The 12010-nt window shown below is 45.6% G+C and overlaps 2 protein-coding genes across 6 annotated transcripts in view; both read right to left on the bottom strand.

The window, feature by feature from the left end:
• The window catches only part of RpL26 (ribosomal protein L26), a 193674-nt gene that overhangs the window by 119562 nt on the left and 62102 nt on the right, over positions 1 to 12010 (bottom strand). The gene's annotated exons all lie outside the window — the stretch shown is intronic.
• Positions 615 to 12010, bottom strand: part of LOC142566375 (hexosaminidase D-like) — a 76768-nt gene continuing 65372 nt past the window's right edge. For 3 of the 5 annotated variants that reach the window (XM_075677326.1, XM_075677328.1, XM_075677330.1), the window contains one exon: positions 615 to 2646. In XM_075677326.1, the coding sequence (XP_075533441.1) occupies positions 861 to 2624 (1764 nt within the window). In that variant the 5' untranslated portion in view covers positions 2625 to 2646 and the 3' untranslated portion in view covers positions 615 to 860. Of the gene's footprint in view, positions 2647 to 3432; positions 3626 to 3690; positions 3919 to 12010 lie in introns of those variants that run through there. The other 2 variants (XM_075677327.1, XM_075677329.1) reach the window with 2 other exon arrangements.

Genomic DNA, 12010 nt, shown 5'->3' with positions numbered 1-12010 from the left:
TAGTAACTGTTGGAAGCGGAATTTCGATTTAGGGCCTGAATTTTGTTGAACGAATTTTCAAAAATTTGAAAGTGTGACAGAAATAGAAGCACAAAGTTAAATTAATTGCTCTGCATCAAGAACAGGTATCGCGATTCTGTAAACGGCATCCATTAGATCAAAGCGGACAAATTCGATGTGTCAATTTATGTCTTACATGAATTCGCTACGTTGTGTACTAGGGTTCTCTAAAAGCTGTATTTTCATATTACTAATTTCTTTGACATTCACGTGTAACATATCAGTTTCGTCCACTTTAGATGTTCTATTAGATGCAATTCACAAAATTTCGATACTATTTTTCATTGCCGAGTTACAGAGTGGTAAACTTGATTGCTTAAATTTCTGAAAATATGCTATTCGTCAATTTTTAATAAAAAATTTGAAACCAACAGTCACTAGATTATAAGTTTTTCTTTCAAATGCAACAAACCTTGTCAAGTTTCTTGCAGTGGTTGCCGAGAAAAACGAATTCTGTTACATGTATTTAGATAGGAGTACCTGAGCTAAAGCTTCCTCTCAAGTTTGTGGATGGATAAGGAATGATGCAAAGAAAGGTGAAAAGCACAAGGAAATGTGAATAACTTAAAAGGGCCTTTTATTGATGTACACTCAGTGAACATAAATATGTAGCACAGTACAGCGAACACCAGAAAGTCCTGGCCGTGTCTCAACAAGAGTGAGGATGCATACAGCAGGTACAACAACAAAATGATGTTCTAAAAAACCCACTCACTAATAATAATAAAAAAAACAGCAAGTCCCACACTCCACATTTGTTTGTGCACACCTCGTGAGAGTCCCTAGAGCACTGTGTCTCATCAGACTCCCCCGACATTGAAGCGGTGAAGGTCGGGCAGCGGGTCGAGTGGCCGCACGGGCCAAGTGCGCGTCTTCTTGATGGACAAGGCGTCGTTCCACAGCTTCTCCAGGCGCAGCACCCACGGGTAGATGTTCTGCTCAATCCACTCTGCCACAGTGTACTCATCGAAGACTTCGCGCAGCACATCACGTGCTTGATGTATGAGGGAGGTGAGCGTGTACAGTGTGGACGAGTGTTCTTCAAGCACTTGGTCCACGCGGCTGGGCAGCGTCAGGTTGCGGCGAACATTGTACTCAGTGATCCAGGCTTTGCCTATCGTCACATCGTGCATGTAGTCGTCTGCCTTCTTGATGGCTTCGCTATGCGTCTGCGTTAGGCGGAAGACTGCTGAACCTGGGAAAAAGCAGCCATAGCCCTTCTGCCAAAGGTAAGGGTCATTTTGCAGGTCCATTGGTGACCGCGAGTGGCTACACTTGAGCAGGCTGTGAAACCGTGACAGCAGTTCGGTACTGTATGCACCATTGGAGAGCACCAGTAGGTTGAGTATCAGGGACGGTAGGCCTGCGGGAAAGAGCTCACACAGTGTTGCAAAGTGATCATAGCGCTGCCAGCCAGTCACAACAATGCCGCGGAAGTGAGGAAACTTCGCGTGCTGCTCATTCATCACTTCAAGCCACCCTTCATTGTTCTCTAGGTGCATGCGTACGTTGGGCACAGTCAAGGTCTCGCCAAATGCACCCTTAAATGCACTGGCAGCCCAGATGGCTTCAAATGCTTCACTATAGGTAGCCCAGTTGCTATAGCTGATGAACCGGTACACATCCTTGACATAGGACCACACCATGGGCTCCACAAGCTTTCCCAGTGGCTTTAACTTTTCAGCACTGATCTGACGCAGCATGTCATCCCAGATAATAGGTACCCGGCCATGGCGGTCTCTTACGTGGTGCGCCACACGCTGAACATGTGTCAGAAATAATTCTTCTCGGTCTCGTTGCATGCAGCGTGAACAGTAACCCATGTGGAACACTTCATCACACCCAATGTGCAACCATTTGACATTTGGGTGTAGTTCCAATACTTGGTCTACAATGGTACTCACTACCGTGAAGCTTTCATTTCGTGAAGGGCACAGAGCTGTTGGGTGTTCATCAGCTTCTCGTATATGCCTAAACTCTGGGAGCTTAAGCACAAACTCCATATGTCCAAATGTCTGCACCAGAGGGATCACTTCCAAGTTGTTTTCTTTGGCAGCAGCCAGAATCTCTTCAATCTCGGACTTCTTGAAAGCATTCTTTGCACGTATTGGCTCTAACGAGCCGTGGTATGGAAACATGTCTTCATACTCCAACAGGATGCCATTGGCACCAGCTTCTCGGATAAGCAGAAAGACCTGCTTGAGATAAGCCACCTTGGGAGGTGCCCCCTTCAGGTCAAAGTGGACAAACCGCAGCTGGGGGATGAAAACTTTGCTCTTCTGTCCACTAGGTGCTGGCTCCTTGACAGGCTTGGCTTCTCCGGCCGCCGACTTCTGCTGTTGCTGCTGCTGGGCGGCCCAATGCTGCTCTGGAGCTGCTGGAGGAGCCATGCCGAATGGGGAGGCCAGCAGTGACTCGCCCCGTGCATTGTGACTGCCCAGGGAGCTATACTGGACTAACACAACCAGCAGCACCACCACCAGCACCACGAAAAGTAGAATGGGCTTCCTGCGCCACATGGCCAAAATAATCTGATGCACGCACAGCTTCCCTGTGGCGAACATTGCCCCCGCTCACTGCAGCAACCTGAAACAGACAAACCCCGGCATGAGCACGACGGATTGCAGCACCACACACGTGCGCTTATGCAGTGTCGCACACTCTGAACTACTGCAGCGTTAAGTTGGGCAAGATGAAAACAAATGCACAATGCACGCGTCCAAAGTCAAATTTGAAAGGCCGAGGAAATCGGACGCAGACACAATTTAGAAGCGCTGCCGCGTACTGCAAACTGCAATCACGGCCAATGCAATTAGTGCATAGTTACGATTAGTACATGGTTACGACTGGTTCCATGAAAGCGGGGAATCCCGAACGCCAACCAGCAGCAGGGAAACAACTTGCCCCGCCACGATTTCGCATCTGGAAATCCACACAGAAAAACGCGTGCATGCAAAAAAGCAGCAGGTGTCAGTTTAACTGCAGCCTTTTTTCCGAACATCTGCATCAGCAAAGAATCACAACTGGTGGAACATTCGAATTTTGTAAACAGCGGAATCACGAATGTGCTGGCCGCAAAGTGACCACCCAGGAGTAAAACACTCCTGGACAGTCGCGTATCGGGGAACAAATAAGTATGCGAACGCTTTCATCAACGGGCAAGGTTAATGCAAATAAGAGTGGCGCCTGTCTACCGATCGTCTTCTTTCCGTGCTCACAAGCTGAAAAAAAAAAAAAAAGGTCGAGTGGCCATCGCAACACCTTGCGCAAACTACGGGACGCTAATAACAAAAACCGGCGCCTCCGTAAGGGCACAAGAACACAAAAACGGCACTTGAAGTAGATGCTCCATGCATACGAAGTACACCATACCAGTGCGCTAATCGTTGGCATCTAATTATGCAGCATCGAACGTTCCACACACAGGCACGTCTAAAAGCTAAAATTTCTACTGAGAGCAGAAATGCTCCTCGTGGGTGGACATTGTACTACAGTGCACGCACAACACAACCGTTGGAGAAAAGCCTACAGTCTGGCAAAACGATCTCCAGTCTTCTAGGAACAGATATCCAAATGACACTTCTCAACGAAATGCTTGTAAGAAAGAAAAAAAGAAAAACGCTACGTTACCCCGCGTCTTGCATGATTGCCGGCAACAACGATGATTTGCCGAGGAACGACAAGTGAAGATTTCAAGGTAGGTTTAGGAAGGTACTAGGGAAAAAGCTAATGAACGGGGCCAAAACGAAGCGAACAAAAATGGATATGCGGATGAAACTTGGAAATGTTCTAGTGTTACGTAGACTCTCTGGTCAGAACGACTCCTTCCTTTTTCTTTCTACTTGCGTTATGCAGTGGAAAGGCGCGCCACCTACACAAGCAATCAAAGCTAAGCGGGCTAAGCGCCGAAATCGGCGAAGGTGATAAGGAACGTGAACAGATCTGACGTGATTAACTACTGTGGGGAAAAAAATTAGAATGAGTGACGCATTAGGAAATTATCTGTACAAGTACGGTCATTCCACAGATATTCTCTCGCAGCGTCCACATCGCATATGAAGGCACATGCAAGAATATCGGCGAACCGAAGTTGGTTGTTTATTTTATGGGCGAACTAACAACGGATTGTGCGGATCACCGTGCAGGTGCCTCTGAAGAGAGCGCGGTGGTAGTCATACCACGTACAATACGGTCTGTCACTTCGGCATTATATTTACTTCACTGCGAAAGTTCGCCACTGTTCTCAAGTGTCGCCCACTCGCTGGTCGCTCCGATTCCTGTTTTTGTGTATCAAAAAAACAAACTGTGCCTGTATGCTGTATGAGTCATTGCTGTTTGTACATACAATTAAAGAATCAGCACCGTGGATTAATAATAGCTTAAGATGCGACAGCATATCATGACACGAGGATCTCGCGGCTCGTGCATGCTGTAACTTCCGTGCAGCCATAGTTGTCGTCGCCGCAGTTTTGTTTATGTTTTTACTGTTTGCGCTCTCCCTACGATGTTACAGTTGTCATTGTAAGAGACTGTTTTGGCTTCGCTTGGGGCACGTTAGTTACAGCGCAAAGCCATGTAATTGCTGCACGGTCAGTTACCTGGCTTTTGTAAGGGAGCCCCTTGTCACCGGGGCTAAGCAGAGCAGGCCTTGCTAAAAAACTGCGTTGTAATAATTTTTATTGGCATTGCGCAAAGCTAAATCTTGCACCTATGCTAGAAAACAGTACAAGTGAAATATCCCGAATGGTATATTGCAGAAAGGTGCATGGGTGACTTGTGTTCAGAAGTGCTACGGGATGGCTTGCATTGCCATTGCAACTGGAAAGTGAATGTGTCATCTTTGTGTGACATTTTAAACATAAGCGAGAAGAATCGGGAACCGAGGCGTTCAATTTTTTTGTCAGTAACAACCTTATGACGCCCATGAAAGCATATGGCTAGTTAACTTTTTTTTAATGAAATGTACACTTAATAATGAAAGTGTAAGACAATATAACTTGCTTTCAGTGAGAGTCAAATATACAGCATAAGCTGTCTCCACTCGGCTTACTCGGGTATTTGTGGATGTGTACTAGACAGTGAGCAAATGGCTCGACCCAGGCCTGGAAATGTTATCAGCGCCACTCGCGGCTATTTTCCATTATGCTTTCCCTAGCTTTATTGTCTGTTTTGTGTAGGTCTTATACCATGCATACATTAAGTGGCACTTAATTTTGTATGCGGTATGTCTAGAAAGACAGATATTAGGGGAAGTGAACTTGTCCACTTGCAGATTCCCAACAGCATGGGAGACTTTCAAAAAAATTGCATATCTTGCTTTAGTTAATGTGGCTACAAATTTGACCTTACGGTTCTGTATTCAGTGAATACCAGCTGCTTGTTTGCAATGGCAAATCTCGTTATTATTTTTCTCATCTCAACCACATGCCTAGAGGCATCATGTAATTTTGCCCTTGCCAGGCATTGCATGCAACTTATAAAGTATTTTTTCATAACCTTCAGAAGCAGCACGGTGGTTGTATTATCCAGCAAAAGCGGTCTCCTCTACTAAATGGTGTCCCATCTCTTGCGAGATCTCTTGGCATGCAAAAAATTTCACTCACTGCATAGACTGGAGTGCAGTCTCGCTAATAGTGTCTTGAAATTGAAATACTAGCGTTGAGTTGCCGTAGTGGTTCTAGGTGGCCATGCATGATACATAATGGTATGAACACTTATAGCTGCTTGCTTGTTTCAGTGCATCTTCCAGTGTACAGTATTTTGCGTGTACAATGCAAAACTTAAGTTGTTTTAGTTCTTAACCATGAAATCAAACACAATTATTCAGTATGAACACTAACGAGCAGAGCCAGTTACCTTTAGCCTGGTGAAATCTTTGAGACTTCATTTGGGCACTTATTTAGTGGAAAAGGAGTGATTACTAGCAAAGAGAATGAAGGCCAAATTTTCCCTTTTTGAATCTGCGTCTGAGCCATGGATTTGGTATATAAGTGCAAGGCCACAGATTAAAGTATTATTTTCATGCATGGGTCAGTTTTGTACAGAAAAAGTTACCAAAATTGCTAGGATGTCTTTCCTTCCTATATAATGCAATGTACTCTTTGTTCGTCAATAAACAACCGACCGACTCTGAGCAGAAGCTGTCAAAATTTGTGACATCATGAAGAGCCAGTGGGGGGAATTTCAAGTTGGCATCATCAACTTTCTTTTGCATCTCTGTTTTGGCTTTTTGAGCCTCCATTCACGATTTCACCTATCTTTCTGGCTCCCATTCTAGAAATGTCATTTACCAATTCAACTTAATTTAACATTCAGCTTTAGTGCCCCTTTAGGAGTCTGATGCCTGTTTTGACAGCCTGCATCCTTAATTTTTCAAATCATCCAAAAGTAAATCAACCACTTCTCACTCGATATAGTCTTTGCACCAATGAATATCTTAAATGAATCTGCTTTTTTGATTGTATTCATAAAGCTGAAGAAGGAATATAAAACAGTACAAGTGACCAGGCTCATAATTTAGAAATACCATTTGCACATTGGTCTAACACAGCAGAGATCCCTGCCTTCCCTTTTCAGCTCTAGCACCCACTTCAGTAGTCAACAGTTTGTTACAAAAGTGCAGAGGCCACAGTCGCTGTTGCTGAAGAGTGCTAGCTCCCATGCTTTGGTGATGCAGTCACTGATGCTCGGCTGCAGTAGTATAGGGCATTAACATAACTATTAAAAGGCCAGTAACCTGACACAAAGGAGCTGACACACTTCGGCAATGAAAGTTGAGGCCTCTAAACTTGTGACAGGGTTCAGCATTTTTGGTTTAAAAAAAGAAAATATGCCAAATGCTTTTCCGCTGAAATTCAGTTCTAACCGAAAAGGGTCGGAGAAAGCAAAATTACCAAGTAGCTAGGACAGTCATTGGTGTGCAGCTTTGATCCTACATGCGCTCCGATGCAAGGAGCTTGGCAAATTCAAGGATGCGACAGCCCCAATGCCTCTCAAGCAACGTTTACTTCTTTTATTTGTATCCATTTTGCCTGAACAAGAAGTAGGGATGGGGCCAGGTGTACGCAGAGGGATCGGGGGAGCCTTGGCATGGGCCCTTGCAGTCTTTGTGCCGCAGCTGCTGCGATGGATGGACTGGGCAAGTTCACTGATGCCAACACAGGGTGGTATCAACCTAGTCAATTTTTCTGTGTTACTGATTGGCGCTACGTACCTGCGTTATGCTACAAATAAACTCTCATTCTATTTGTGTTCAAATATCTAATATACCTGCTCATAATTCCTGCATAGTCACATCGCCTAATGGCAATGTGCCATTGCTAGACTGAATCTCTAAAGCTTTGTTATTTTGTGTACTAAATGCAACTACAGGGTTGAAGGGTAGGATCACCAATGATATAGCATGTCTAAGCATCAGCAAAATTAGTGAACCAGATATTCACAGAAAGAAAATTTGGGCACGGACAATCTGGCTCGTGTGGCACGTTGCAAATGGAGCGAAGTGTGCCGCGACCAACATTTTTAGATTCCTCTCAGTTTGCAAGCTCCCCCGAGCTGTGCGCGAGAAGGTGACCCCCTTCCCTTTCCACTCACCACGCGGCACTGCTGTCGCTGTCGGCCCGAAGCACTCGCGCTTGGCAGCTGTTGCGACAGCTTTCTCCGCCGCCCTTTTCTGAGGTGTCACGTTGAAACTTCAGTCTCATGGTTAAAGAACTGTTTGGCCCGAGTTGTAAGGGTAAGATAAAGAGCAGCCTAATGCAAGGTTGAGAAAAACTTATCGTTTCGTTTCTTCACACTTTGTTTATCGCACGCACTTCCGACGTTTACCCCGGAAATTTGTTAGTGTTTGTTAAGAGTAACTCTTATTTGGAAGAATGCACAAAACAATAAGGAAAAGCTATAATTAGCTATGTACCATTTCTAGACCACAGTTACGAAATTCCATGCTCTGTTGCCAACGCATGGAGCACCGCACAGACTAGAGCAGGGTTTTGCATGTTAGTTTTTAGAATGGTAATTTCTGTCAACACAAAAAAGCATTAAAGGGACCCTGAAACGATTTTGATTATTTCGTGCAAATGTACCGAGTCGTTAGAGTAGGTCCTTCTGATCATTAATTGATGCATCTAAGTGCTCCGCGTAAAGCATGTAATTTATTATAAGGTTTTAAAAATGTGCATCGCTGCCGATCGCAGCACACTGCTTGGCGGAATTTTCAGCTGCCCCTACCCATACGACGTAAATCACTCAATTTATGTCAGTAGGGCGAGCTATCTGATTGGTTGCCCAGGGCGCGTCGTGGATGTTTTTTCCATCTTTATGGTGAACAAATGATGTTCGTAATAGTTGGAATGTTAGTTAATTTGTTTCTATAAAAAGAAAGTAACAGAAAGAGAACGCACAAGAACAGTTTCTCACTACTCTTAAGCACTTTCGGCACGCAGCAAGCATCGTCTGCTTGTGTTACAACGTGCTCCATTTTGATGAGAGCTCCGCGGTCAGAGTCGGTCTCAGTCTTTTCGCGAGCACTATGATTCGACTTTGTTGCGTTGTGGACTGGAAACGTAGTGACTGGCAATATGTCAAGGCACGACATCGTGTCCCTCTGCAAGGCAGCAGACGAGCGGACTTGCTGCAGCGCATTGGACTGCCGCTATCCAATCGGCGCCAGGATTTGCGCTTTTGCGGCCGTCACTTTACACTGGAAGATTACGAACACAATAGTGTTTCGTGAGTCCGGCATTAGGGTAAACGCAAGACAAGAGAACAGGGCCTGGCCGTTTGACCGTGTTGTTTCACGGGATGAGCAGAAGCGCAAATGTGAATGGTCTGCACGGTGCAGCCACCTGGTGGCACAGAACTCAACCACACACAGTAGCAGTAACGAAATGTATTCTTCTTTTTTGCTGGTGAAAATTTTTCGCAGGAGTGTTATCGTTAACATGTTGTTTTTGTAAATGTTTAAAATGTTTTACACTTAATTAGAGCAATATTAGCTCTTTGTTTTGCTGGTTAAGCTCTGCGTCAATGGGTGACTAGGCATCTCATGTACTATCATGGACAAATGAAACGCGAACAGCAGAGCGCATGGCCGATAGTACAATGAGCGCAACCTGCTGGCCATGCTCAATTCAGGCAGTGAGTGCGAGTGTACGTGTTCCACTTCGATATGTTTGACCACGGCTTCCTGTGTGCTAATTTTGTCATACCGGTGCGCCGCTGACATTGCCGTCAAAGCAGCTGTTTGTGCCACGTTTGCTTTGTTCGATATCAAGCGTGGCTTTTTATTATTTATTTATTTTTGCCACCATCGTCTCCTCACTATCACCGACACTTTAACTGCTGGAATTGGCAGCACTGCTCCTGCCACTCAATTGTATCGTTAAAAACGCCACTTGCACAAGAGCCACATCTTAACGGGCCGGTGTTGCTGTGTCGGCGCTATTGTGTATAACTGCAGGAACCGGTGCTCCTAAGGCCAATAGAACTCGCCCATGTGTGTCGACAGAAGACAGACTTCAGATGATTGGTCTTTACTGGTACAATGTGCCGCAGCGTGATATTGCCAGCATTACGGGCTGGCAGTTGTCGACTGTTGATCGGATTCTCCAGGCGTACCATGACGAGGCACGGCTTGGAAATCTACCTCGTGAACACAGACGTCGAGCTACGACAGAGGACCGATGTCTTCAAATCATGGCATGCGCAACTGAAGCCCCATTTTTCACACCGAGAGAAATAGTTGACGAACTTCGTGTTTGACGCTAGCTCGAAAACCATTCGAAGATGGTTGCATGAAGCAAACCTCCATAATAGGGTGCCTGCACAAAACCTCTGCTGTCGAAGGCCAACAGGCACGCACTGCTTTTATTTTATGAAGAGCATTTGTCATGGATGGCTACGGACTGGAGTTATGTCATGTTCACAGACGAATCCACATTTTCCTCGCGATGGGACCAGCGCCAGTGCATATGGAGAACAGAAGACACCAGATTTATTTGTTCTCTTATGCGCTGAGATAATACCCTATTTACTTCAGATACTTAACCCTTTCGTAAACTAGTTCCAGCTGCTTTTTAAGCCAAAATAAACAGACAAATGCTGCATCATTATTTGGAATAGGGAGCCATTTTTCCGTATCCGGTGTTTCCACTTGCAAGGCATCTGCCAACGCTACCCAATGCACCAAACAATTTTCTTTTGCAGGTTCGAGCCACGTAACCTCCAGCGTGTTGTCAGTAGTGGCCTGTGCACTGTCGGCATCTGGGGAGCCCTTTCCAAGGATAGCCTAGGTCCACTCATCCGTGTAGAAAGCCAGTTAACCGTCGAAGTGTATCGATGGATTATTGAGGACATTATTGTTCTGTATGCTCTTGAAGGCCCATTCTCAGATGGCCTATTTTACCTGCAGCATGATCGCAGCCCAGTACACATGGCCCGATCAGTAATGAAACTGACAGAAGAACTGGGCGTGATGCTGCTTGACTGGCCCACTCAAGGTGCCGACATGAACCTATGTGAGAATATCCGGGGCGCAATGAAAAAGGCTCTCTCCTGCCTATCACTACAGAGGGGCTCGCAGGACGCACTGTGGGGAGCTGTTCAGGAAGAGTGGGAGCGCCTATGGAGCTCCGATATAGCTATGCAGCTCTTCAAAAACTTAGCCTTAAGAATGACGGCAGTCGCTACAGCCCGAGGAGATTTCACAAAATATTAGAGCCCTGTCAACAATTCTATATCTGCAATGGAAAGCTCTTAAATACAGGCGGGTTAGTTGTACCACAAGTTCAACTTTCATTTCATAAACGTCATGAGACAGTGTTCATTTAGAAATAAATGCGTTTCTTTTGTTGTTACTTTTCGCCTGCTATATTTCTTGCAGCTCGAACCTACTCCAGATCAGCATCTTCTAGCACATTTCACAGGTTTCATAGTGTTGCGTGTGAATAAAGAAAACGGTGTTAATCATGCGAAATCGGTCTGCACTGCTCTTTCAATATTTTTTTTGTCTAATACTTGAGAAACGGTTGAAAAGAGAATGTCGCTGGAATGCTTGTATTATGGAAGCAAACGGCTATAACAATACAATTGAGTGGCACGAGCAGTGCTGCCAATTCCAGCAGTTAAAGTGTCGGTGATAGCGAGGAGACGATGGTGGCAAAAATAAATACATAAATAAAAAGCCACGCTTGACAGCAAACAAAGCAAACGTGGCACGAACAGCTGCTTCGATGGCAATGTCAGCGGCATGCCGGTGCTGCAGTATGACAAAACTAGCACACAGGAAGCTGCGGTCGAGCATATCGAAGTGGGACACGTACTAACGCGCTCCGCTGTTCGCATTTCATTCGTCCACGATAATACATCTACACTAAAGTTCCTTCATCAGCTTGAGTTTATGCCTCCACCGTTCCGTCGAAACGCCCAGCTCGCCTGTGGTTACCGAAACACCAGACACGTTCGACGCTGCGTCAGAATGCTCGCAACGCATGCTGCTTCGATAGCTCTCGCTTGGGGTTGATTGCCAAGCAGCTGGCGGAGAGTTTGGAGAGGCTACGCACGCGCGCTCCCAGAGAACCAGAAGTCGACAACACGACGTGCCATCATGACGCAGAGCCAGTGAAGGCGGAGCTTAGCCCCAATCCATGGTAGAGTGTATAAGCACGACGGGACGAGGACGTAGAAAGCCCCAATCACTCAGCAAACGAGTTGAGGAGAAAATGCATGACTCTAGAGGAGGGTAACTAGTAATCACCAGTAGCTCTCTTAATATGAGACGTTTCACACAAATTGTGGTGCGAATGATTAACTTTAGCTGTACCCTACGCGTCGACAAAATTTGTACAAACCGTTTCAGGGGCCCTTTAAATGAAGACAAACTTAGTCAAAAGCATGGAGGGAACAGCTACAGAAGAAGAGCTTCTTTTTTTATTTGCAATGGCGGCCTTTT

Source organism: Dermacentor variabilis, unplaced genomic scaffold, assembly GCF_050947875.1.
Source record: "Dermacentor variabilis isolate Ectoservices unplaced genomic scaffold, ASM5094787v1 scaffold_12, whole genome shotgun sequence".
NCBI lineage: Eukaryota > Metazoa > Arthropoda > Arachnida > Ixodida > Ixodidae > Dermacentor > Dermacentor variabilis.
This window is presented reverse-complemented; position numbering and strand designations above follow the sequence as displayed.